At 34.2% G+C, this 23176-nt stretch overlaps 2 protein-coding genes across 4 annotated transcripts in view; one reads left to right on the forward strand and one right to left on the reverse strand.

Moving 5' to 3' along the window:
* Positions 1-21567, reverse strand: part of LOC129788829 (uncharacterized) — a 37804-nt gene extending 16237 nt beyond the window's left edge. Inside the window, exons 1-2 of one of the 2 annotated variants that reach the window (XM_055825214.1) lie at positions 21446-21567; positions 17987-18085 (exon numbers count right to left, since the gene is read on the reverse strand). In XM_055825214.1, the coding sequence (XP_055681189.1) occupies positions 17987-18047 (61 nt within the window). In that variant the 5' untranslated portion in view covers positions 18048-18085; positions 21446-21567. The other variant, XM_055825213.1, reaches the window with a different exon arrangement.
* The window catches only part of LOC129788828 (zinc finger protein hangover), an 85601-nt gene that overhangs the window by 33211 nt on the left and 29214 nt on the right, over positions 1-23176 (forward strand). The window lies entirely within an intron of this gene.

Here is a 23176-nt window from a genome sequence, read left to right on the forward strand (position 1 = left end):
AAAAATTATAACTTCAAAATAAGAGAATAAAATAAACGACCCATAGTTTGCAATGAAAATGAATTATTCGTTAAGCAAAAGTTTAAAGAATTGAAATTACACACATATGCTATGCAGCATATGTTTTGTATATAGCAATACATCGAACTTATATTCGATGTGATTTCTCAAGATTGCAATTGAGTTCAACAAATGAAAGACAAATTAAATTAAAAAAAAATATTTCTCCCATTGATTGAGAGGCTGGATGGATTGGACTACAAAACAATATAAATTGACTCACAAAATATTCAATGACCATGCTTTCGAGAGACGCTTTCCTCTCTTCAAAGCTGTAACCCCAATTTTGTCCATTCGGACGCATAGTGGTGCTATATATAGCAGCTATATAACAAATTGATCACGAATTACAATGACCTGCTAATTTTTGTGGCGGTGCACTCAATTCAGAAGCCGCCAAAACATCAAGTCCAGCATAATCGTGACAGTGGGGCGTGAATTCCAAATTTAAAATAATTCACTGCATATCGTGAATTTGTATCAAAAGCTTCTGGGTGAGCTTTCAGCTGTCAATCTCATTGCAAGCGTCATGTATTAATTATATAGCTTTTGCTGCACTCACATTTATCCTCGTGCATACACCACGACCCTTATGCTAAACTCTTTGGTTAATTCATAAAACCCCACACGTCGATCTCGTACAAAACATTTCTTCACTCAATAGGGGCCCTCCTGCCAGCCAATTTATCACTTAATTGCTCTACGATGAGTGACTGATTGCTTCTTGTTCTTCATGATGGAACATACGATGCGAATATGATGGCATGTCACAAGAAAATCATCTCACACATTGCTCTTTTTTTGTATAATTCATTGCGCGATGCCAACGACAAGAGGCAGCGATTCAGTCATTTTTCACCACAATGACACTTTATTGTAAAATCATCGGGATTATGTAAAGTCCAACCAGCAGTAATTGCATATATAGGAGAAATTATGTCATTCTATGTAATTCTCTATTTTGTATAATGTAAATATGGTTTTCTGTTGGACATGTGAGACAACATAATGTCGCATAAACATTGGAATTTCCAGTTTTTCTCTCTTAGAATCTCTCCTCTGCTTCCTGCGTCTTTTTTCTCAAGTTTGCTAATATTATTCAACATAATGATAAAGTGGTGTTGCTTATTGCAAAAAAAAATTTACACGAGACTTATTAAAATTATTTCAATAAAATATTTGTGATTTATTGAATTGAGCTTCGACTTCTACAAAGTAATAAATTAAGTTAAATTAAATGAAATTAATTAATAAAGAATCAACTTTTTGCTGAACACAAGTTTCATTTCTAATTGTATGTATTTTTTGAAAGCAAAAAAAAAGAGCTTTGCCTCGAGAAGAATGAAAGAAAATCTCTAATGCGTGGAAATGGAATGGCAAGAAAAAATGTCCAGCAATATTGGCAAATGATTAAAACATTTTTTCAAGGTTCCTTTACTTAACATCTCTTGCAAAACTTGAACACACGGTGCATTTGAATTGCGAATACAATGAAATGGTAGTGGATCAAATTGATTATGGGCGGATTGAATGATGTATCATGTACCGTCAACTGGGGTGAATTTGTGCAGAGGGGATAAATATTAAAATAATGAAAAATCTGTTCTTAAACTCAGAATAAAATCCAGAAAATTTAGAAAAGTTATGCTCTGTAGCAAACTTAAGTTTAAAAATTGATTTTCTATTTATTCAAATTATTCTAACTGCAGCATAAGAATTTAATTCTCTGAGTGAATGAGAAATATGCTAAAATATTGTGGAACAGTAAAAGGAGTTGATGGCAGAATGTATGAAGGATGATCCTCTATCGCAGAACAATTTTAACCCATCTCATCTTGTAGGGGAACATAAAAAATAGAAGAATCGCGAGAGAAACTCCCCAATATCCACTGGGATCACATAGAAAAGTGCAGTGAAAGTACAGTCCGGGAAAACATAACCTCAATTTTGGAACACCATTGAAATGAATAGGAAGACCTTTATTATGTTCAACCAGCGTGGCATCGGGACCTCTTGAGCTTCTTTATAACCTTCCCAACCTTTCCTGCCTACCCGGATGAAGATTTGAATGATTTTTGCTTTACAACTTTTGTCTTTCCGGACTTCTCGTTGTTGAGTTTTTTTTCTCTTGGAGTGCTTTCCCTTGGAACTGTAATCAACAGTTTTGTGTAAAGTAACAAAGCTTTCCGAGGGCCTACTTTAACGTTCAAGGTGAGTTTCCGGGAAGCTTCCCGCAAGGCCCCAGAATTCAATTTCTCTCTCATTTTTGTAGATTCATCCTTATGGATGTAATTTCAGCCTAAAGGCGGCCAAGCATGATGATGATGATGATGACAAAGCCTCCGGATCAGCTCCTCTTGTGGTGCTCAACAGCCTTTCTGGCCAAGGGAAACATCTGATGCTTATGGCACAGATGTTGCAGAATATGTTTCCCACAATTAACGTGTCCACATGAAGATGATGCTGAATATTTCAAAGAGGGAGTTGGAGCGGAGTCAGATCGGAATCTTTTTGCCCCCGTAGATCCAAAACGTCCACCCAAGTACAGGAAACGCCCTGCTGTTGAGCCCATATCCAAGAGAAAGCACTCCAAGAGAAAAAAAACTCAACAACGAGAAGTCCGGAAAGACAAAAGTTGTAAAGCAAAAATCATTCAAATCTTCATCCGGGTAGGCAGGAAAGGTTGGGAAGGTTATAAAGAAGCTCAAGAGGTCCCGATGCCACGCTGGTTGAACATAATAAAGGTCTTCCTATTCATTTCAATGGTGTTCCAAAATTGAGGTTATGTTTTCCCGGACTGTACTTTCACTGCACTTTTCTATGTGATCCCAGTGGATATTGGGGAGTTTCTCTCGCGATTCTTCTATTTTTTATGTTCCCCTACAAGATGAGATGGGTTAAAATTGTTCTGCGATAGAGGATCATCCTTCATACATTCTGCCATCAACTCCTTTACATAAGAATTACTCATAGTTTTCACCATATGCATTTGAAGCTAATTACAAGATAAATCACCACAAATTATTCCTCAAGCACTCATAAATGTGTGTAGAGGCACACACAAAAAAATGAATCATAAATTAACAAATTTAATCGAATATCGACAAGAAATGCCCGTTTATTTCTTACGCAAACTCCACCATTCGCTATTATTTGCAACTCAAAAGTTCATTAGACACCCATTCTTGGGGTCTCGCGATGGGCGGACACCACCAACATAGAAGAAAATTCTTCCATATGGGGGCAGCTCTATATTCATTTATCCCTTCGGGACACAAGGTGGATTTGAGAGTAAGAAAAAAGAGCTCCCCTGGTTACATTTCGTGAAGTTTTACATTTATGAAATATTCACGATTGGTGACGAAATATATAAATTGGTTTTGTTTTATGTTCTCCCCGCAAATTGCAACATATATGTACAATATCCCTCCTGCAGAATCGTATTATTTTACATTTTAATGCGCTACCGCACGAGTGCTCCATGATCTCTCGTATTTTACACGTTAAATCAATATACAGTGAATTCCGTATATTTTAACAATATGTCCCAATCGAGATGTTTTCTTGAAAAGAAAATCTTTTATTGTAAAAACTTAAAAACTTTATTTAAAAATTTTAAAAGATTCTAGATTGGGGCAAATTAGATTAACACATTTTCCCCAAATTTTCAATAATGTTTAGAGAAAAATTCAGGAAATCTCTAAAAAGAAAACTTCCTTCATTTTATATGACAAAGACTTGAAAAAATTATTTTTCTTTCACAAAGAAAATAATTTTAATCTCAAAATCAACATCTAGACCAGCTCATGCTTTGCAAAAGAATCTATTAATTCACTGACGAGACGTTTTGCCATACCATCAAAATTCGATTACAATTAATTTGCATTTTTGAAATTACACCGAGAACACATATATGATTTTTTATGAGACCCCATATAAGCATACAAAAAAACTTACAGCAGCGTATGTATCTCCTGTCGCGCGCCAATAGCCCATCAATGCACAGCATGAAGCATGATATAAAAAGCTCCTTTTCTTTATAAAACTTTTTTTTTTGCGAGAGGGCACATAATTTCCGGAAATGGTCACACAGTGAGAAACTCGATTGTGCTTTTTGACATTCATTCACGATTGTATTTCTCAATATCGCGGAGAGCGCACCAAAAGGAGATGGAAAGAAGTGCAAAGAGCTGCTTAAAAGTTTGACGGTATAGAAGCAAAAGAAAAAAAAAACCACGCCGCGGCTGAACAAAAAGAGAGAGTGAAATTGGGCTTTTCACTCTCATATCATATATACACAGCATCCAATATTTGCACAATCAATTTTCCAACTGAGTGAAGCTGGTTTTGGATGTAATTTCTTCGACTTGAGAGAGACACAGAGGCAGACCATCTCAGCGACGAAGAAAAACAACGAGCTGTGTGTGGTGAAAAAAAAAACCAACTTCACGTCACATAACTTGCGAAAGTATTCAGAGATTAAGCATTTCGAAGAGAAAGTAATCAAAACGAATGAGATGAGAGGCAGCAAAATGCATCGTTTGGAGAAAGAGATGTGTCTCTATGACATGAGGTGTGTGTGCGCTTGCAAAGAGTTTCTTAGAGTGCAATCATGAAAAAGCTTTAAGAGTTCAAGAGTGACATTTGCACTCTGGCGAAAGCTTTCTTTTAATATCTATGAGATAAAATTATTGGGGGAGTAAATATATTTAATTAAAGCTGATAGCTTGCGCAAAGCTGTAAAATTTATTAAATTTCTATATTTAAAGACGGATCTTAAAGGATCTTGAGATTGAAAAACTTAAAGCAGCATCATTGAACCCACAGAATCAAGTAATTCTTCATTACATTGTAAGACTCAAGTGGAAAAATCATTAATTTATGCGCTGACAAAAGAACCAAAAAGATCTTGCAATGAAAATTGCATCTCATTTCAGAATCATTGAATCTTTTATAAGAGATCCGTGTCTTACAAAAGATATTCTTGTAGCATTTTAAGCTAAATAGCAGGGTACGTGCATCCGTGAGCTTAAAACCTTTTAGCATCGACTCTTTCGCAAGTCATACTATGCTAATGAACATGATTATGTACTTCACAATGCTTCAAGTATGATTCTTAACAGAGAGACTCAGAGACTCTCTGCTTGTTGTTAATTGTGTCAAATTTGCGACAGCGTCGGAAGGATTGAACAATGTATGATAATTCATAAAAATAAAATGAGGTAAATCTTTTCCATTAATGTCAACTGCAGTGAATTTGTGATGGTTCATAAATTATAAAATGAAAAAAAAAAAAAAAATGTTGAAAATATGACAGATGATGCTACTTTTTGAGCATTTACCGCCATGTTTCCCATGTTTAGAGGTGCAATTAATATTTTTCCACAAAGACACATAGAAAACATTTATGGTTTGCTCACGGAGAATTAATTAAAATACACATTGTTCTTGTTTCTAGGTGAAGGACCCGGACGGTGGTATTTTCGAGTACAATTATTTATTTTTTTCTTCTCGCGCTCTTAACAGTACCAAAAAGGTGTATGTATGTGCATTCGGTGTATGTTCAAGAAAACAAAATGCTAACAACAGTCAATTATCTATTGACTCTCAATATTATTCTTGGGGAGGTGTGGTGTATACGCATTGTGTGAATTATGAATGTTGGATGTTGGGGGCAAAAAAAGGGCATACCTATACAATGGAATGCAATAAATCCAAACGTGATACACCATCATATTCACATAGAGTGGAAGTTTTGAGATTTATTTATTTTTTTTGGCACTCTGTCCATATAGCTCGACATTCAAAATGGCTAAAAATCTCTTTAGCTTGAGCTCTCAGATGATTTTTTGTTATTTATATTGCAGTCAACATGACAAATATAAATGGTGAGAATGAGTGGGAAAAAAAAGTAATATGTGTGTGATTATTTAACATGATTCCCAGATGGACTCTGGGAGGTCATCTGGTTTGAGGGCATCTCTTGGCGCTTCAGCCTTCACGCATTTTGCCGTATGTCCACAGCTCGTCAACGATACGGTTGAGGTGAGAAAAACCAATAAAAATTAATTGGTTGCCACAGTTTTTCCCAAAAGGCTCTCAAAAGTGTATGGACCCAAATCACGATTTCACGCCATTCGCGGACACTTGAATTGACTTTTCTTTCGCGTGACAAAACGTGAAAGACTGTTGGCATAGCGGGGAGCTTTTTTTTTACCCCGACTAAAATTGCTCTGTGCTGAATTCTTTTGAATGATCCAATTGTTGGCCACTTTTTTTTTCACCTATATGGTTAATATTTCTATGTATGAAGTGTGTACCTAAAATAGATTTTTATTCATTGTTGTTGCAATTATATAATGTCCATCAATCGATTGCAGTGGGGGTGGTGGTAACAATAGACGAGGTGGAATTACGTAAAAATGGATCATCATTTTGATATCTCTTTCAAGCACCAGTATGAAAGAATTCTTTATTGTTTATCGAATTCACTGAATCAATATCAATTCCCATTAGATTTTATTAGCACATTCCTTCACGATGGAACGAAAAAGAAAAAAAAAGAGTACAAACTCTCTCGGTATTATTCAATATATCAATAGGTTATGTGGGTGATGATTTGATTATGTATTAAGGTGGTCGTGATTATTTCTCATTTTCACTCAGCCGTGCAAAAATTGTAGGTATATTTCACGATGATGAGAATCCAATTTTCTTCATCGTGAACTCTTAGTCGTAGAGAAGAAATATTCTCACATGTGCGCACAAAAAAGGCGGGAAATTACACTCTTACTGCTTACGAGATGAAATTAACATAAGATTGCAGTATCTACAACACTGTACTTTCATTTCAAGAGAATCTTCACGCACTTCAATCCACACAAGCTTGGATTACAACATGATCACTATTTTCCCAAGAACTCGCGTAAATTGAGGTACAGCGGTAATCATGTTTGGATTGAAAGTTTGTTCAATTTTGATGCTTAATAATTTTAAAGATTAAAAGTTTGCACTTTATGTTGGAAATTCTTTTTAAATTTTGTGGGAAAAGAGGGCAAAATGTTTATTAGGTATTTAAAAGATAAAAAAAGCAATTTTTTGTTAGATAATGGATGAAAAATTTACATGAAAATAGCGATTTTATAATGGAAAATTTGGATTACAAAATCGTATGATACCGTGATAGGTCAACAGGGTCAACTAATATCAGTTTGTGCAAAGAGCTCAAGTATTCGACTTAATTTGTTTAAATTCAATTTTCACGTGAATAAAATATTCTTGAAAGCTTACAAGAACTCTTTGAAATTTAGTCTAAATGTACAAAAATGTTCTGCTTTGCCTGATTGGTATTCTGAATTGAAGAAATTCAACAAAGTAAAGCCACTTTTCATTCTTATAGTTTAAGAAAATTTTCAAGCAAAGTGGAGGCGCCTGGTAGAAAGAAGCCTCCAAATAAATGTTCAATAAAGAAAACTAAATATTTTCAAAGCATTAGATTATTACATACCCAATGAGAATGGCAAATTTGCAAAATTGTGCAACATAGCGATAAATTGTGCTGGATGTCTAAACGATGATGACACTTTGGTTGCAATTAGATAATCCTTTCATCTATCACTCACAAACCATAAATGCATCGTTTGACAAGTGCCTAACCGCCTCTGAATGATAATTAAAATCTCAATTTGATTGTATAATTTGATTCATGTTTACGAGTTTGACGATCATCTCGCGACAGGAAAGAGAGAGTATTGAGATGCGCGGCAGGATGATTATGTTGTATGTAGGTATGTAATGTTTATATGTATAAAGTAAAACTCATTAACATATAGTTTGAAGACTTTTGTAAGACATTGCGCTGTGTGGAGGTGCTTTAGCGAAATTGAGATAACTCTTCTCTATTATTTCATCTTGTAATTAAATAACACTTAAACGTCCGTATAGGTCTGCATGTTAACTTTTTTAATCTCTCTATTTGGCATATTCAGCCATTAAATTGAGCAACACCCCATTGGAATGACTGAAACGTCAATCTCCTTCTCTCAAGAAAATGACTTACTTTCTGATTTTATAGGTTTATCGCGCGAACACCATAAATCACAACGGGGTGGTGTAAAACCATAAATTGTTTGTTGTAAACCTTCCTGTAGTTTCCGGGTAGATATAGTGCGTTACGATGCAACAGAAATGGCATAAGAATGTCTTTCTGCAGCATATCTTCCACTGTGGGTGACAAGGTCTTTATCGCGTTGAAATTTAAGCGTTCCGCATTTTAGCATTTGCAATGGAATTACGCGTGTGCGCGGAGTAAAATGTGGAAGCAGCGTGAGAAATGATTTTAAGACGTGAATTGCTTCACCATTCATCTTACATTATGTATTATATATAAGAAGCCCAATGGTGTAGAGTTTATTCTTTAAGAAATTCACTCAATTCGAGCAAATAAATCAATTTGCCATAAAAATAGACCTCATAAAAATTCACTTTACCAACTGACTTGGTAGCAACATTTCGCTTTTACAGCATTTTACAATTTTTATTGGCAAACAATTTGTGGAAAGGCATTTTTTTCTGTTATACTTCTCCTATAAAAGTATTGCACCCGAACAAGTCTCTGGCGTGAGGGCAGACCACAAAAAGTGATATTTCATTTAAGAGTGAATAAAATTAGATTTTTACCTGAAGGACATTTGTACGTGGAGTGTGTTAAATCAACACTAATTAATTGTGTGTATTATATATTTCCAAAGCAACACCCTGCAAAAGTGAAATTTTTTTATTTCTATTTCTTCGCCTCTTTAGCCATACAAATCCATCGTATTTCATTGCTTTTACATTGAATTTAATTCTGCTCTTTTTTTTGTGTGTGTCTCTTTGCAGTTTAAATGTAAACTTTACAAATAATTCAACTATACAATTAACTAATTACCAGACATCTCACATAATGTTGAGATACATATAAGGAGTACCTACATAGTTTTTAAATGAATGGGGAGAGAGAGAAAAAAAACTGAGCAATTTGATCACTTTCACACAACAGCATCTGAGTAATTAAAATTTTCCCAGTCATAGGAATTTATCTCTGCTATGTAATTTTGTACAAGTAACAAATGAGAAGATGATGGATAAAAAACACCGCTAAAGGTTAGGATAATTTCGAAAGGTGCACGAGGGAAAAATTTATTATTTTATCGTAAAAGTTCACTTGAAACTTTTGCGCGGGATCCTCCCTATAAATAATATAGATTTTTTTTACCACAGTGAAAAGCCCCCTAGTGCGGAGTGTTAAACATAAAATTCAAAAGAAATACTTATTGTTTTAATTTAATAGCATCGTTAAAAGCAATTGCACACCCTGAGGTTGGAGAAGCCCAAAACAGACAAAGATAGGGATCTGCGTCGAAATGCAGTGGCACATAAATTGTCCCCATGGAGCACTATCTCTTGCACATTTTCAACACTCTGGAAAATGTGCAATTCATTGTTTTTATGAAATCCTGGCGTGTAACTTATCTTCAATCAATGGATGCTTGCCTAGCACCATGTCTTTTGGATTTTATAAATTGTCTGCTCAATGCTCATTTTTCCTTCAATACGAATGTTTTAAAACCACACCGCAAAAATTCTTCATCATTTTGGCCCGAGTGCTTTTTTTCTGTGCAAGACATAATGGAGTGTTTTGCTCAAGCTCAAAAAACTTGAAATCACGATCAATTTGTATCACATTCTCGACACTTTGGAGCCGTATAGGCTATATAAATTTCATGCGAAATAAGCGAGAGGAAGTAGTAATGGTAAAGTGTGGGCTAGTAGTTCTTCCATGTAATTAATTACAACGGAAGTAAGTTTACAAATCACTACATTTGCAATAATTTTGTGATTTTGCTTGCATTTTGAACACATGCTCGAAAAAAATGAGCAATTTGACTTAATTCTTCATACATATTCAGAAGAAAGTGATTTAATTGCAATAATTTTGAAGTTAGTATCTCATGTGTAATTTAATGTATTATTAGAGTTAACTATTTCCATGTTTTTGTTAACTTATTTATATATTTTGGCCCTTTCTATGTTTAATACATAACTACTACTTATGTATCCTATAGTGTTAATCGTGATAATACTGCTAATAAGATAATGATACTTTCTTGCTTCCAAATACTTAATAATCGCCGTGAATGGGTAAACTCCTTTTCACATAAACTCAATAAAATTTTCAAAGAATTTTATACCTTCTCTGGAGGTTCTAAGCAAAATTATTAACAGAAAGACGATGCTGATCAGAATTCAAGAAAATGGAATCTCTTCCTTTCGTGCAGCTTCCAGAAATATTTTATCTGAAAGTTGCAAATATTTCTAGAAATATTTCAAAAAGTTGTGGGTAGTCTATACGCCCTCTTATCTCCTGTGTCATGCTGCCTAAAGGTGTGCTCGTGATGCAAAATGAATGTTTGCACAGAGTTCTCTGTGAAAAGGCTAGCAGGTGAATTATTTTATAAATTTATGGGCTGTGATCTTACATTTCACTGCAACATGCTATGCATTTTAATATCATGCTCCTTTTTTCTTAGCACTTACCCTATTACACTACAAAATACGTAGTATCTATATAGGTATGTCTAAAGACCCGGCGTACAATGAAATTTACAAAAGGTGTTTTTTTTGCACCATATATTCTTTTAAGCTTCAGTATATAGTAAATCTCATTTAATTTAAATCTTAGAGCCATAATCAATGACCGGGTTAGGTATTCAACTGTAAAAAGACTCCACATGGTGTTAGAGGTGAGTTAGTGAAATAGCCACAATTCTGGGCATGATTTGTACAAATGGCCAGTACTTTACCTCTTGTGGAGCAATTACAATTCATTTGAAATTGAACGTGTGTGGTGAGTGCAATGTGGGGCAGTGGAGACGCCTGGTGGGGCAATTAACCCTATTGCAAAATAACCCATTTTTCTCGCGCGGGGGATCGCGCGTCGTGCGACATGTCGCATGACCGTCTCCTCTGTGGCATGCAAATTGGCTCAACATGACCTTCCACACAATACACATTGTTATTAATTATCGGCGTTATTCATATGTGCAATGGTACAGAAAAATGTGTCCATTGAGCAATTTTCTGCGTTGGAGCACACACACCTCACATTGCCAAAATGTTGAGATCTTGAGAACAATTGCGTACTATATATATGAAAAAAACAGCATATAAATGTCCATGAAATCGCTGCCACTCAAAGGGGGCACACCTCTGTGGCGGTGGTCGCTGAAGATGAGCATGAAATTGAAAGTGAATCATTTTAATGCCGACGTGCTGAGTTGTTGTAAAAGAAGATGCTGTGAGAATGACAAGTACCACCCACTCAGTTGCAATATATCGACATACGGAGGGGCTTGTTTGCAAATACGCTGCCTTTTGTGGTACTATATTTCTATATTTACTATAACTCACATAGCGGAGGTGCTCTTGTGGAGTGAAATGAAAGAAATCTCTTGTGGGTGACCTTCTCGCGCGCGAAGCTTTGAAATGTTGCAGCAAATTGAGGAAATCGCGCTTCCATTCGCAACAATGTGACCACAACAACAACGTGCGGTGATCGTGCCAAAATGCGCGCAAATTGTACAACGACCGCATCGTGGGAATGTGGAAACTGGAACTGATAGGAAATTGCAAGCGCGACAGGTTGTTCGATTTTGTGATTGACGCACATTGCAGAATTTTCTTATTTAGTGTTAATAGAACCCAATTCATTCATTTTGGGGGAAAAAGGCTTCTTACAACATTACAAGAGAGCTTTTTTTTTAGTAATTAAACCTTGGAATTTTTGCTTTATTTGGGCTCAAAAAATCCTCTCAAATCACTTCGACGTGTAATTGAAACTCCAATCAATCAATACCGCTATAGGCGTATTGGGTTAAATTGTAGAGAAGACTGGGACTAGATGGATGAAATTTGCACTAATTTTGAGCTTTGAATTCGTTTAAAATTCTTGTTTTTCTAGGTTCTGATTAGATTAGAATTTTATGCTTTTGAAATTTTTTTCAAAGTTCAAATATATTCGTTTTTTTTTCATATAAAAAAGCTCAAAATAAAACTTCCTCAAGTCATCCATCTAACCCCAGTCTACAGTACACCTTTAAAACTATGGAATCAACAATAATTCCTTGTTGTAGGTGCAGCCCAATTTAATGTATAATTAATTATTAACAATTCCTGGGGTTTTCTCACTTTACCTTTTACAAGTGTGCCGAAATAGTTTCAAACACAAAAAAAAAGATTGCTAAAGAAGAAAAAAATAAAACCACAATCCACCTAAAAGCATATTCATCGCACATGCATTCCACCACATGGATTCAATATAGCACCATAAAAGCTACATATGTGAATATCTCAAATGATCGGTTTACGTTTATGAATTCGGAAATCTCACGTTGATCTTTTTTTTTATTCGCATGGCACGTACTGTTGTACATACATATGTATCGATTGCCACATATTTTGCGACATGACACTGGTTCAGGAATGTTTCTCCCCTTTTGCATATACATAGTCAAATGTCAGTGTTACAATGAATCATGTATCTATGTGATCTTTTTCTTCTTCTTCCATATCTCTCGCTCTCTCCCCCACAATGCTCCATCGTGGCCAATATATTGAGAAGAAAGAATATAAGATACCAATGGGTTAATGGGTAAATGCATCGGAGCACAGCACTCCCTCATGTTGCCAACATGATGTATATTTTGTAAAGTAACATATATTGTAAATGCAAAAGAGAAATAGCATGAATATGGGAGAATCTAAAGACTGTTGAGATTGCAGTCACAAGATTAATCCTACGTTTTGATGCCTTTTAGAAACAGTCCTCAATTTATGTCTAAACTCATATTTCACATACATATTCATCATACCTATATGCTATTTAGCTACAATACAGTGAAGACAGGCAATTGTAGATAATGAATAGAATTTGAAAATTTAATGAATTTATAATTTCCCACACAATGGGCTTATAAGTGCCTACATAATTTATTTATGAGAAGTTTACTTGCCAGTTTAGTCGGAGATAATCTCAATTGAAGTGCTTTTCGTATTGGGAGTTTATTTTTAGAATAGGTCGGAAATATTTTGTTTAAGTGAAGAATTTAAGAAAAAAATAAGTTGTTAAGAAATGATTTTTTTTAACAATTAAATACAAATGCTAGAAAAAAAATGCTGTGAACGTTCCCCGGACAAGAGTGTGAAAGTGAATGTTTTGGGAAGAAATATTAGGCTAATTATCATTCGATTTTAAGGAAGTCAATTTGAGTTATTTCATTGAATTGCCAAAGAGATTAGCGTGAGAAAATTTATTGTGGGTGCACGGAAAAATGAGACATTTTCTTTGTCTTACCTCCAGTGCTGAGTTAAATGATTCAATTAAGGAAAAACTTTGTGGCGACATTGATTAATTTTTGGCTATGGGAATATCAATTTGATTGAAAGAGAGAGAGAGGGAGAGAGAAAAAGAGAGACCTTATATATGTTATACAAATGGGCACGACAGATGGAAATCAGTGATTTGCATAAATCTAAATCACCATAAAGTGCACAGTGTGGCGGGAAAATTGCGAAAAATAGGACAATATTGCAATATATCCATCCCATATAATAATGGCAATAATTGATATTGTAGCTTGAACATTGCGGAGTATGCAATTGGAATAAAAGATCAATTTGAGTCTAAGCAAAATACTCACTGTGGCCCTGATGGGATGCACGTGAGTGGTCGATAAATTATTCATTACGCAAAAGAACATCGTGGCATGTCTCTGTGTGATCTCTTTTTTGCCCATTTGCAAAGGAGCACCTTCGCATTATTTACCCTTGGAATCAGTCGTATATATAAGACACATAGTGCAGGCTCCTCTCTCAAATTACATCGTGTCTATTGTTTGAAAATCACCACTGCAACCCGTATGCATTTTGGAATAAATTGTTTGCACATTTTTTGATGCGTTTTAAATGCGGGGTGATTGGAGCTTTTTTGCTATTTATATTTCTCTTACATACATAGCATGTGAGCTTTGTACGTTACCCCAGAATTTAGAGCACATCTTGTGTGTACAATAATGACATTTTAACGATGTCAGGATTTGAAAATGATCCTCTCACCTTAATGCTCAATCGTGCACCTTTTACATCTTAACCATTTTGCCTATATAGCAAATGTGTATACATATGCCATTCTGGTAGTCTTGCTGCAATCGCAAAGAAATAACATCTCAAGAAGGCACGAAAAGCCACATGGAAATGCTCTTTTCAAAATGGGATATTGAACTCTGCCGTGCAAACGAAAATATCATCGATTGACTGAAAATTCGCAATTGTTGTACAAGCGTGCAAAGAAACCAAAGAAATATCAAACAAATTTAAAAGCAAGGTTACGCCTAACATAATGCCACAGTGCCTCGTATAAATTGCTTCCAGTTGACTTGGTGAAAATTTCGCATTTCAACACGATATATAAAACACTTTTATTGTACGTATATATAGGTAATGACGATATTACCTACTTCTATTTATAAAATTTATATTTCTTAATCTTTTAGCACTCTCAAAAACTTTTTTTTATTGCTGCGAGCTTTTACATGTAGATTTTTCTTCAAACGACCCCCCAGCACAGTTCTCAAATTCCCAAAGTCTCCGTGATTTTTTTTGTTTAGAATTCTAAGATGGATTTATTGTCGCACAGAAAAGTCGTAAAAAAATTGCCACACTGTCACGACAACTCTGGGGCTACCTTGTGAGGAGACACAGATTCGTTGTCAGGGATAAAGAGTCGTTAAGTAAAGAAAAAACTTAAACACACGATGCTTTATGAGATGCAGTGTCCATGTTGAATGGTTGAATAATTTAGAAAGGATGACTGAAAGCTGAACGAGATTGTCAAAGAACACACACTGGATCCGCCAAAAAACCTTGGTGTCCGCATTACAAGCATCTTGTGTGTGGCTGCTTAAGATCCAGCCGCCATGCGGCGGAATGTAAAGTCCAGAAGCTCGTGGGACATCGAGAGAACAACACAAAGTGTCTATAGTAAGACACAATTAACATTATGAATAATGAGAAATGTTATTTTAAAGTCTTAAAGAGCAAAATGTGTGTGTGTAGAACATGAAATTCAATTCAATGTTGGGTCCCTTTATTCTCTCTCAGAATGCCCTCCTTTGATGCTATATGTAATGTTACATTACATATAGCAAAATGTATTCAAATTAATTCTTGAGAATTCAATGAAAATACCTGGTTAAATGACTAATTTGTTAATCAAAGTACTATAAGAGAGACCTTTTGCACAAAAAAAGTACACACTGTTGAAACTATATTCGGATTTGCTTCTCAAAGAAATGTAATGTGAGTACTCTGTTGCAATATTTAATGTTTAATATATTTCTGATGAACGGTTCTTTCACTTTAAAAACCATTGTTTGCGTCTAAACTGTAGCATATATTTTGCATATTGTAATAGGAAAAGGAAGACTTTTTGTTTGACTTTTTCCAATAAGAGGAAAGTTATGAAATTCAGTGTATTTAGTGAATTAAACCACATTAAAGCGATCTTCAGATTTAAGGCTTAAGAAGCGATTTTGCGATTTTAATTCTTTCATACTAAATTTATTACGTAATTCCAGGCTTAAATCAAAAGTCTAAAGAAAGTGTAAAAAAAAAAATTTATTAAGCTTCAAATATGAGGGGAGTATATTACTCTACTCCAATTTCCCCTAAAACGTAATAAACGCGTGCTATTCGTGTATTAAAACGAAATCATTTCGAATATTTCACTTTTGGTTTTCTTTTATTATTTGGCCCGTGGCATAGACATGATAAAATTCTTTTGAGTGTAATAAACTACCTAAAATACCTCCATTAATTATCACCACACGATACGAAACCCCCAACGTAGGGTTTTGATTTGAAAGTTTGGCAATATACGAAGCGGGGCTCTTTTAAGAATAGAAAGTAAAGTACTTATATGGGATTAAATTCCTCGAATTTTTGCAAGAATATCATCATTAATTTGCATTGCATTCAAATTAAGTAATATAATTTCACTCGAATGATGTTATGTAAAAAAATCATAAATGGTATGTGTAGAGATGGTAGAAAATTACTAGATGAGAAAATTGGTGGTCCTAATGCAAGAAAACGACAAAAAATAAATAAATTTTCGGAAGAGGAAATGGAAAAATATTTTTTTTTCTGGAAATTACATGGTGCAAATTTATCGGTTGTCTTTCAAATGATCATTCGCTTCATTTAGAGATATAAGTGCGTTGCGCAATGTATTGATTAAAAAAAAAATAAACAAACCACTGAATCGAGGATCGCCTTTCCGTGAAGGTTTTTCTTCAACGCGGCTATGTTGCGCGAACTCAGGTGCACACACAGGTTTCCCACCACATGACTCACACAGTCAGTGGTTCTTTTTGACGTGAGTGTTAGGTTCGACATGAGAATTGATTTGCAATTCCTTGCAGTTACTTAGTGTCTCAAAATGAACAACGTGCCAGAAGACATAGATTTTTGTGGGTGGGTAACACGCACCTCATATGGCTGCATTACTTCAGGTAAACTATCCACCAAGCGTCTCAGACTATTTTACAGTTACAATTCTTGATGGCAATGAAGGCGGTTAGTCAACTCTTTATTAGTCCCAGCCAGTAGAGCCCATGGAGAGTCCAATACATACTTCTGGTCTTTGGCACATACTTTGCCCATTAGATTGATGGAGACGGGAAATAAATTTAAACTGATTTTATTAAATGTTTTTCAATTGAGAATATATGCTGCACCGCTGCAGCTTTACCTATACAACATATTTATGACTCACATTAATTTTATTTAATTTAGATATCGTGCGGGTGGCTTTTATGTCTTGCCAGTTTGTTGAATTAACCAATACAATGCGCGGCATTGCAATGCAAAGAGGTCAATTTTCTTGTATGGATTCCGCATGACATTTTCACTCACTTGCCAATTCTATTGAGATCATGGGAAAAGCTCAATGCGGAGTAATTACCTGGGTGGGCCAGAGTTTGCTTGCTAATTGCTGCCAACTGATACAATTGACAGCCAATTGTGAGGGCTTCCCACAGCTATATACATGTAGGTATAGGTAGGTAGTTTCAAGGTATCTCAAAGAGAAATCATTGAGGAAGGTTAGACACATGATGCTCAGCATAATTTTTAATGATTGTCTAGATATAAGAAATTATAGCGCGAAGAAATGAGCAATTTATTCTTTGCGGATGCAAAAGCTCTTGTGTGAGAGAGATATTATATATGTAGGTAATATAGGTAGCGCGATAAACAAAGAAATTACTTAATAGCTATTGAGTTTGAGGGAGCATGCCTAAAGGTATATAGTAGAGGGTATTTTATTTTTTTCATATGTGTGTGACCAGTCAAGAAATTGCAACCAATAAACCAATCAAGCACGTCTCAATCTTACGACTCATTCAATCAAAGTGCATGGACTTGTTGCACAACACACCGCACGGATTAGTGGGTCTAATTCCAAAATTATCTAATATAATCGCACTCTAAGAATAATTACTGCGAAAAGGGGCAGGAAAATCATAAGACCACATATTCGGTAGTTTCCTACTTTCATCCACTTCTTTCTCTGTGGCAAGTTGAATTTATTTTTTCGGGACGATTAGACCACATAAGAAACCATTGAAATTCAATTTAAATTTATTCACTGAATAAATAAATGGGTTTTCTTTGCTTCCCACAGATGAGAAAAAAATATTGTGTGCAGAAACACTGAAGAAAGTTATATAAAAATTATATTTGAATTTTCACGCTACCTACTTCCAACGCACTATTATATAGTCAAAAATTCCAATAACACGACAAAAAATTAATTAAAAGAACTCACCAAGATTTGTCGCTGCATCACCAGCTACTTCTTCTTTAACTTGGGGCTCCTTGGATGGCATTGGAACTCCATTAATCCCATTGAATGTAAGCAATAGGCCTAGAGCCAAAATAACAGAACACTTCATTTTGGGCGAAATTTTTTTGAGAAAAGAAAATGAAAGAAAAACAGTCCAAACTGGAGGAATATTCAACAAGCACAAAAGCACATTTACTCAAGAAAATTCCCGAGAAAGCGTGAGGGTGTGGGATAAATTCAACAAGCTGCTATGAAAGCACAGCAGCAACTGACTGTGCTCGAGGAAAAGCCAAACAGAGCTACTCATGCGGTTGTTTACTTCTCCCACCTTTTGCTTCTTCTCTCTTTTGACTTTTTCTCTGTTTTGATACTTTTGAGCTTTGAGAGTATGTATGCCAATAATTCTCTTGTGAGAGAAGCATTTAATTTGCATGTATTATACATAATCTCATGAATCGCGAGAAGAGACTTTCAGTCGTCGAAAGACTGTCTTTCTATGCTCTTATGCTTGGGAGAGATAGGAAGAAAACTCGATTATTTTTCATTTAAATCGGATTTAAAAATATTCTTGAGCTGGTTTTGAAAAATTCTTTGACAAAAATTCTTCAGAAGAAATTTTCCTTTTGTGAAATTTTCAAAGAGTTTAATGTCTAATTTTTGCAAATTGAAGGCAATCTATTTCTTAATTTTTTTCTCTTAAAATGTTTTAAAATTTTATTGAAATGAAAAATCATAATGGGTTAGTTTAGGCCCCTTCTAATCGAATGTTACTGAAATTGTTCAATTCATTTAGATAAAATCAAACATTTATTATTCAAAATATGACACGGAAAATTGAAAATATGTCTTCTATGGGAAAAAAAGTTGCTCCCACTGCTGATCGAAAGTTAAGTGCTTTTATTGCTCAGGTAATAAAAATTAAAACGTGTAAGATAAGAAATTTTTATTATCACTTATTGATTTTTGATTGTAGGTTATATGTAGGTACCAATAAGCCAATAAATTAAGCAGGGCAAAATTAACAAAAAATAAAAACACTCAAAAAATGAAAAGAAAAGGAAATTTTATTGAAAGAATTTCTGCAATATTCTTTTGCAATATTCTCAATTTTGTAATAATTTCCGGGAAACTAGAGCTTTTCACAATTTTATTGAAATGTCTTTCAAAATTTAATACTTTTTTTCTACTCGTTACTTTTTTCATAAAGTTGATTGAAAAGTAATTTTATTTGCAATATTTCACAGAGTTTAGCTAATAAATACTTTTTTTTTTTAAATTAAAACCAATAACTTATCTATTGCAAAAATTATGTAGGAATAGAAGATAGAAAAAAAATATCTTCGTAATCATTTTGAAAAGTTTGCTGAACTCTCTGTCAGATTCATCATTATTCTCTTGGAAACCTCAATCTTGGACATTTTGAGATGCCATTTTTACACTTTCTTCAAATATTTGTCATGCCAAAGCTTGGAGTTTTTTTTTCGGCTACGTCTGTGCGGCTATATTGTATGTTTACGGCAAAAGGGTAGAAAAAGGTAATTTAATTTCCATGAGTGAAATATGAGAATATAAACAAACACAATTAGCTAATCGATTATTTAACACTCGCCGTGTGTTTTATGAATATTGGGAAAAAGCATCACTTTTCGTTGATCGTGGAATTCTTCGTGTTTTAGGAGCTGGAAAGAAAGCTCGCGTTGTGGGCAAATTTTTTTTTCTTGCCTGCCTTCTATTTTGTGCATCGTAACACACATCACATATCGATGGGTAAATGGATAAAATAAAATAGTTACATCAAAACACATAATGAGGAAGCGAAATTGACGAGAAGTATCGGCAGCTATGTGCGGTGATATAATTTGTGTGCTTGAGCGATGGAAATTGATGAAGTATCCAACAAAACTCGCGCAAATACCTTCTGTGTTGTTCTTATTGCATACCATGCTGTATACAACAAATCATTTTCACGATTTTGATTTGCATTTTGGGCTGGAAAAGTACACACCCACTGCACCTAATCGCTATTGATCTCGGGAATTAATTGATATTGAGATCGTGAGCATTTGAGCATTCACAATAAATTGAAAATCTTAATTAAATTCATGTTTTTGTGATAATTAAATTTTAATCTTGCATATCAGAGAGATTCGGGTCAGTCATAAAGTTTCCATATTACATACTTTTGCTAAGAGATATACAGGAGATTGATGGAAAAGTTATTACCATTTTACTTGTGATTGCACCCAGGTAGATTCAATAAATTACATTTCTTTAAAATTTGTAAAATATATATTTAAAACATATATAGCAAGACATGAGCATCGATTAACTTCTGTCGTTCTCATTGGGTGCCCGCCACCTTTATTGTCCAGGTAACCCCCCATAAATTTTCCTGATGTCTGTCTCTATTTTCCCCCTATGCTCACCTAAATGCTCATTGAGAGCCACACTTTAGTCCCGCATGCAAAAAAGAGCAAAGTGTTGACGGCGATCCCGTGTATTATTTTCGCGCATAGATCACCAGAAAAGTTTTAACTGAACATTATTCACTCGACTTTGGACAGTTTTGTGTGATAATATATCATATTATTGAGCAATTTTCTTCATTCACAATCAATAATTACATGTCTTGGAGCCTCTCTTCTGCATACAAATGTGTAAAGGGAGAGGGGAATTTATGTGAATCTAATCTCGATCTTACTCCGATACAGGGAGATCATTTATCTTGTATGGTGCTGTCTCAAAATGCTTATAAAACACAATTTGACCAACCATCGAATTTTTACCTCCTCCACTGTGCACTCGCGCACACATTTTAGCAAAGTTATATTTGTAAATTTTATGCAAATTCTTCGGATTTGAAGTATTTTTGTGCTTTTATGTAACAACGACTTTTGGAAGTTTTTTTTTCTTCGATTGAATTTTTTTTTTGCGTTCAAAGAAATATGCTTTCTCTGCCGCGTATTTAATTCCAGCATCCAACTTTTTACAAGCTTGTCGCGCATTTCAAATGCTTGCCTTTCCTCCCATTCCAGACACAATCGATATAGTGATTGATTGAGATCACGGGCAAATTAATTATAGTTGTACACAAACGGGGATGAATAATTGCTATTTTGCCATCGCGATTTTACTTTTGTGAATAGCACCGATTAGTCTCTCCTTAAGAACATTTCGCCAGTGTGAAGTTAAATTGAGCAATATATTCTTTCATGTTAAATTATTAGCTGTAGCATCTCATGCTGATAATTTTCATTGTGCTTCAAATTGTATTTTCATTGAATGGAAATCATAATAATTCTTCAGTTGTGCCTAGTTTTGTGGCGTGTTTGAAGAAATCCGCGATCGCGGTGCGATCACTTCGTGACGAGTTGAAAATTTCATCATTCATAGGGTATATTATTGGTTGAAGATTGTTAGAAGAAAAGGGAATTTACTTACCTTCTGTTCTTAATGATAGTCTACCTATTCAGCTATATATATATTGTTATTACACGAATAATTAATATGAAGAGTAAGAAAACATGCGCGGTTGAGGTACTTTAATAAAAAAGAAATATATTTATCAAACAGATTTGGTTCACGGATAGATTTGGAATGGTTCCATTGAAAAAGATAATTAAGAAATGAAAACATTTTCCAAGAAATTGTATAAAATTATCAAGAGTCCATTGAAAAAAAAATCTGAGTGGACTCTTGATAATTTTAATTGGATAATAGCTCAAAGGCGAGAGCTTTTGCTGCATGCTACAGTGCATACAGGGTGGTTAGAATAGCATGAATCAATTCTATGGGGTCATATTTTAATAATGACCCATTTTGATTACTACAAACCTTAATTTAATTTATTTTTTTCTAAATAATTGAAAAAAAAACTTTAATAAGTTTTATTTATCTAAAAATATTAATTTATTACTTTTTAAATTCTCAAGAAATGTTGTAAGTTTGATAATAAAATATTTTATCAAGACTCTAAATTGGTAAAAACCCGTTCATTACTTTTTCTATTTAATTCAAGAGGAAAATGATTGATTTTCATTCAGTGCCACTATACTTTAAGTCAGATCAGAACAAAAACAATAAAAGTATCAACAATTATATGTTTTTGCAAGATAAAATGTGTACAATGAGCGGGAGAGATTACTTGTTAAAATGAGTTCTTGGTAAATCGCATAGTACCAAGAAACAGTCGCGTATATCTTTTGATTCGGGCTCTTATCAAAGCTCTTGTCAATCGAACGTGAATTTCTGAGAAATCACCAAAGTACAGTTGAAGCGCGATTTAATGGTGACATTTTGTGAAAATTAAAAGTAGTAATTTGATATGAAAATCAACTTCAATTCATCTACATTTCCCCTTTCACATTAATCAATTCATTACATTAATTGGATGTGGAAATTAGTGATGTATTTATGGGGAATTTTTAATAATAAATGTAGCTTTTTGTCATTTCTTTTTACTTCATAAAAAGAAAAACAATTTATTACGTCGTGTAATAAATTGTAATAAATCTGTACCTGGCTGGACTAGACAGCTTATTTTTTGAAGTTATTTAGGCGTTTTTGTATGGTAAACTTGAAATAATTCTTTATTCTTGTACAATCTATTTGTCATACTTTCAATCAAAACGAGACAATTTTTTACTGCGAATAAAAATACGAACGATTAGTGTGACAATATGTTTTAAGTATAGTTCTAGGAAAATTAATTACAAGCACTGATGTTCGTATAAAGTTCTAATTAGAAAAAAAAATCTACAACCAGACAAACTTATCGAGGACTTCCTGTAAGCCTCAATTTGTGAAGTTTTATATGATATCTTCACACAGTTCGTGGAATAATAAAGAAAAAGTGTCGTATCACTGACTTTCAGTATCAGACATTATAGGATACTATGGCGAGCACGCAGTTTAGTAGTCGCTGTGCGCCCATCAAGCGTTGATGATGATATGAAATTCAGTCAAAGAATTTTTCATGAATTTCTTGAGTTATAAATTCTCATTGAAGATCGAATATTTTGGAAAACATAATACTTACTGCTGTGAAGTGTATAAGAAGTATTCCAATGGTGTTTTTTATTGAATAAATATCGTGAGAAAATGTACGTTTTTCTCTAAAGTGAATGTCCACGAGATTTATATGGAAAATTTCTTATCAGTGGAATTGTTTTT

This window comes from Lutzomyia longipalpis, chromosome 2 (assembly GCF_024334085.1).
Source record: "Lutzomyia longipalpis isolate SR_M1_2022 chromosome 2, ASM2433408v1".
Taxonomy (NCBI): Eukaryota; Metazoa; Arthropoda; class Insecta; order Diptera; family Psychodidae; genus Lutzomyia; species Lutzomyia longipalpis.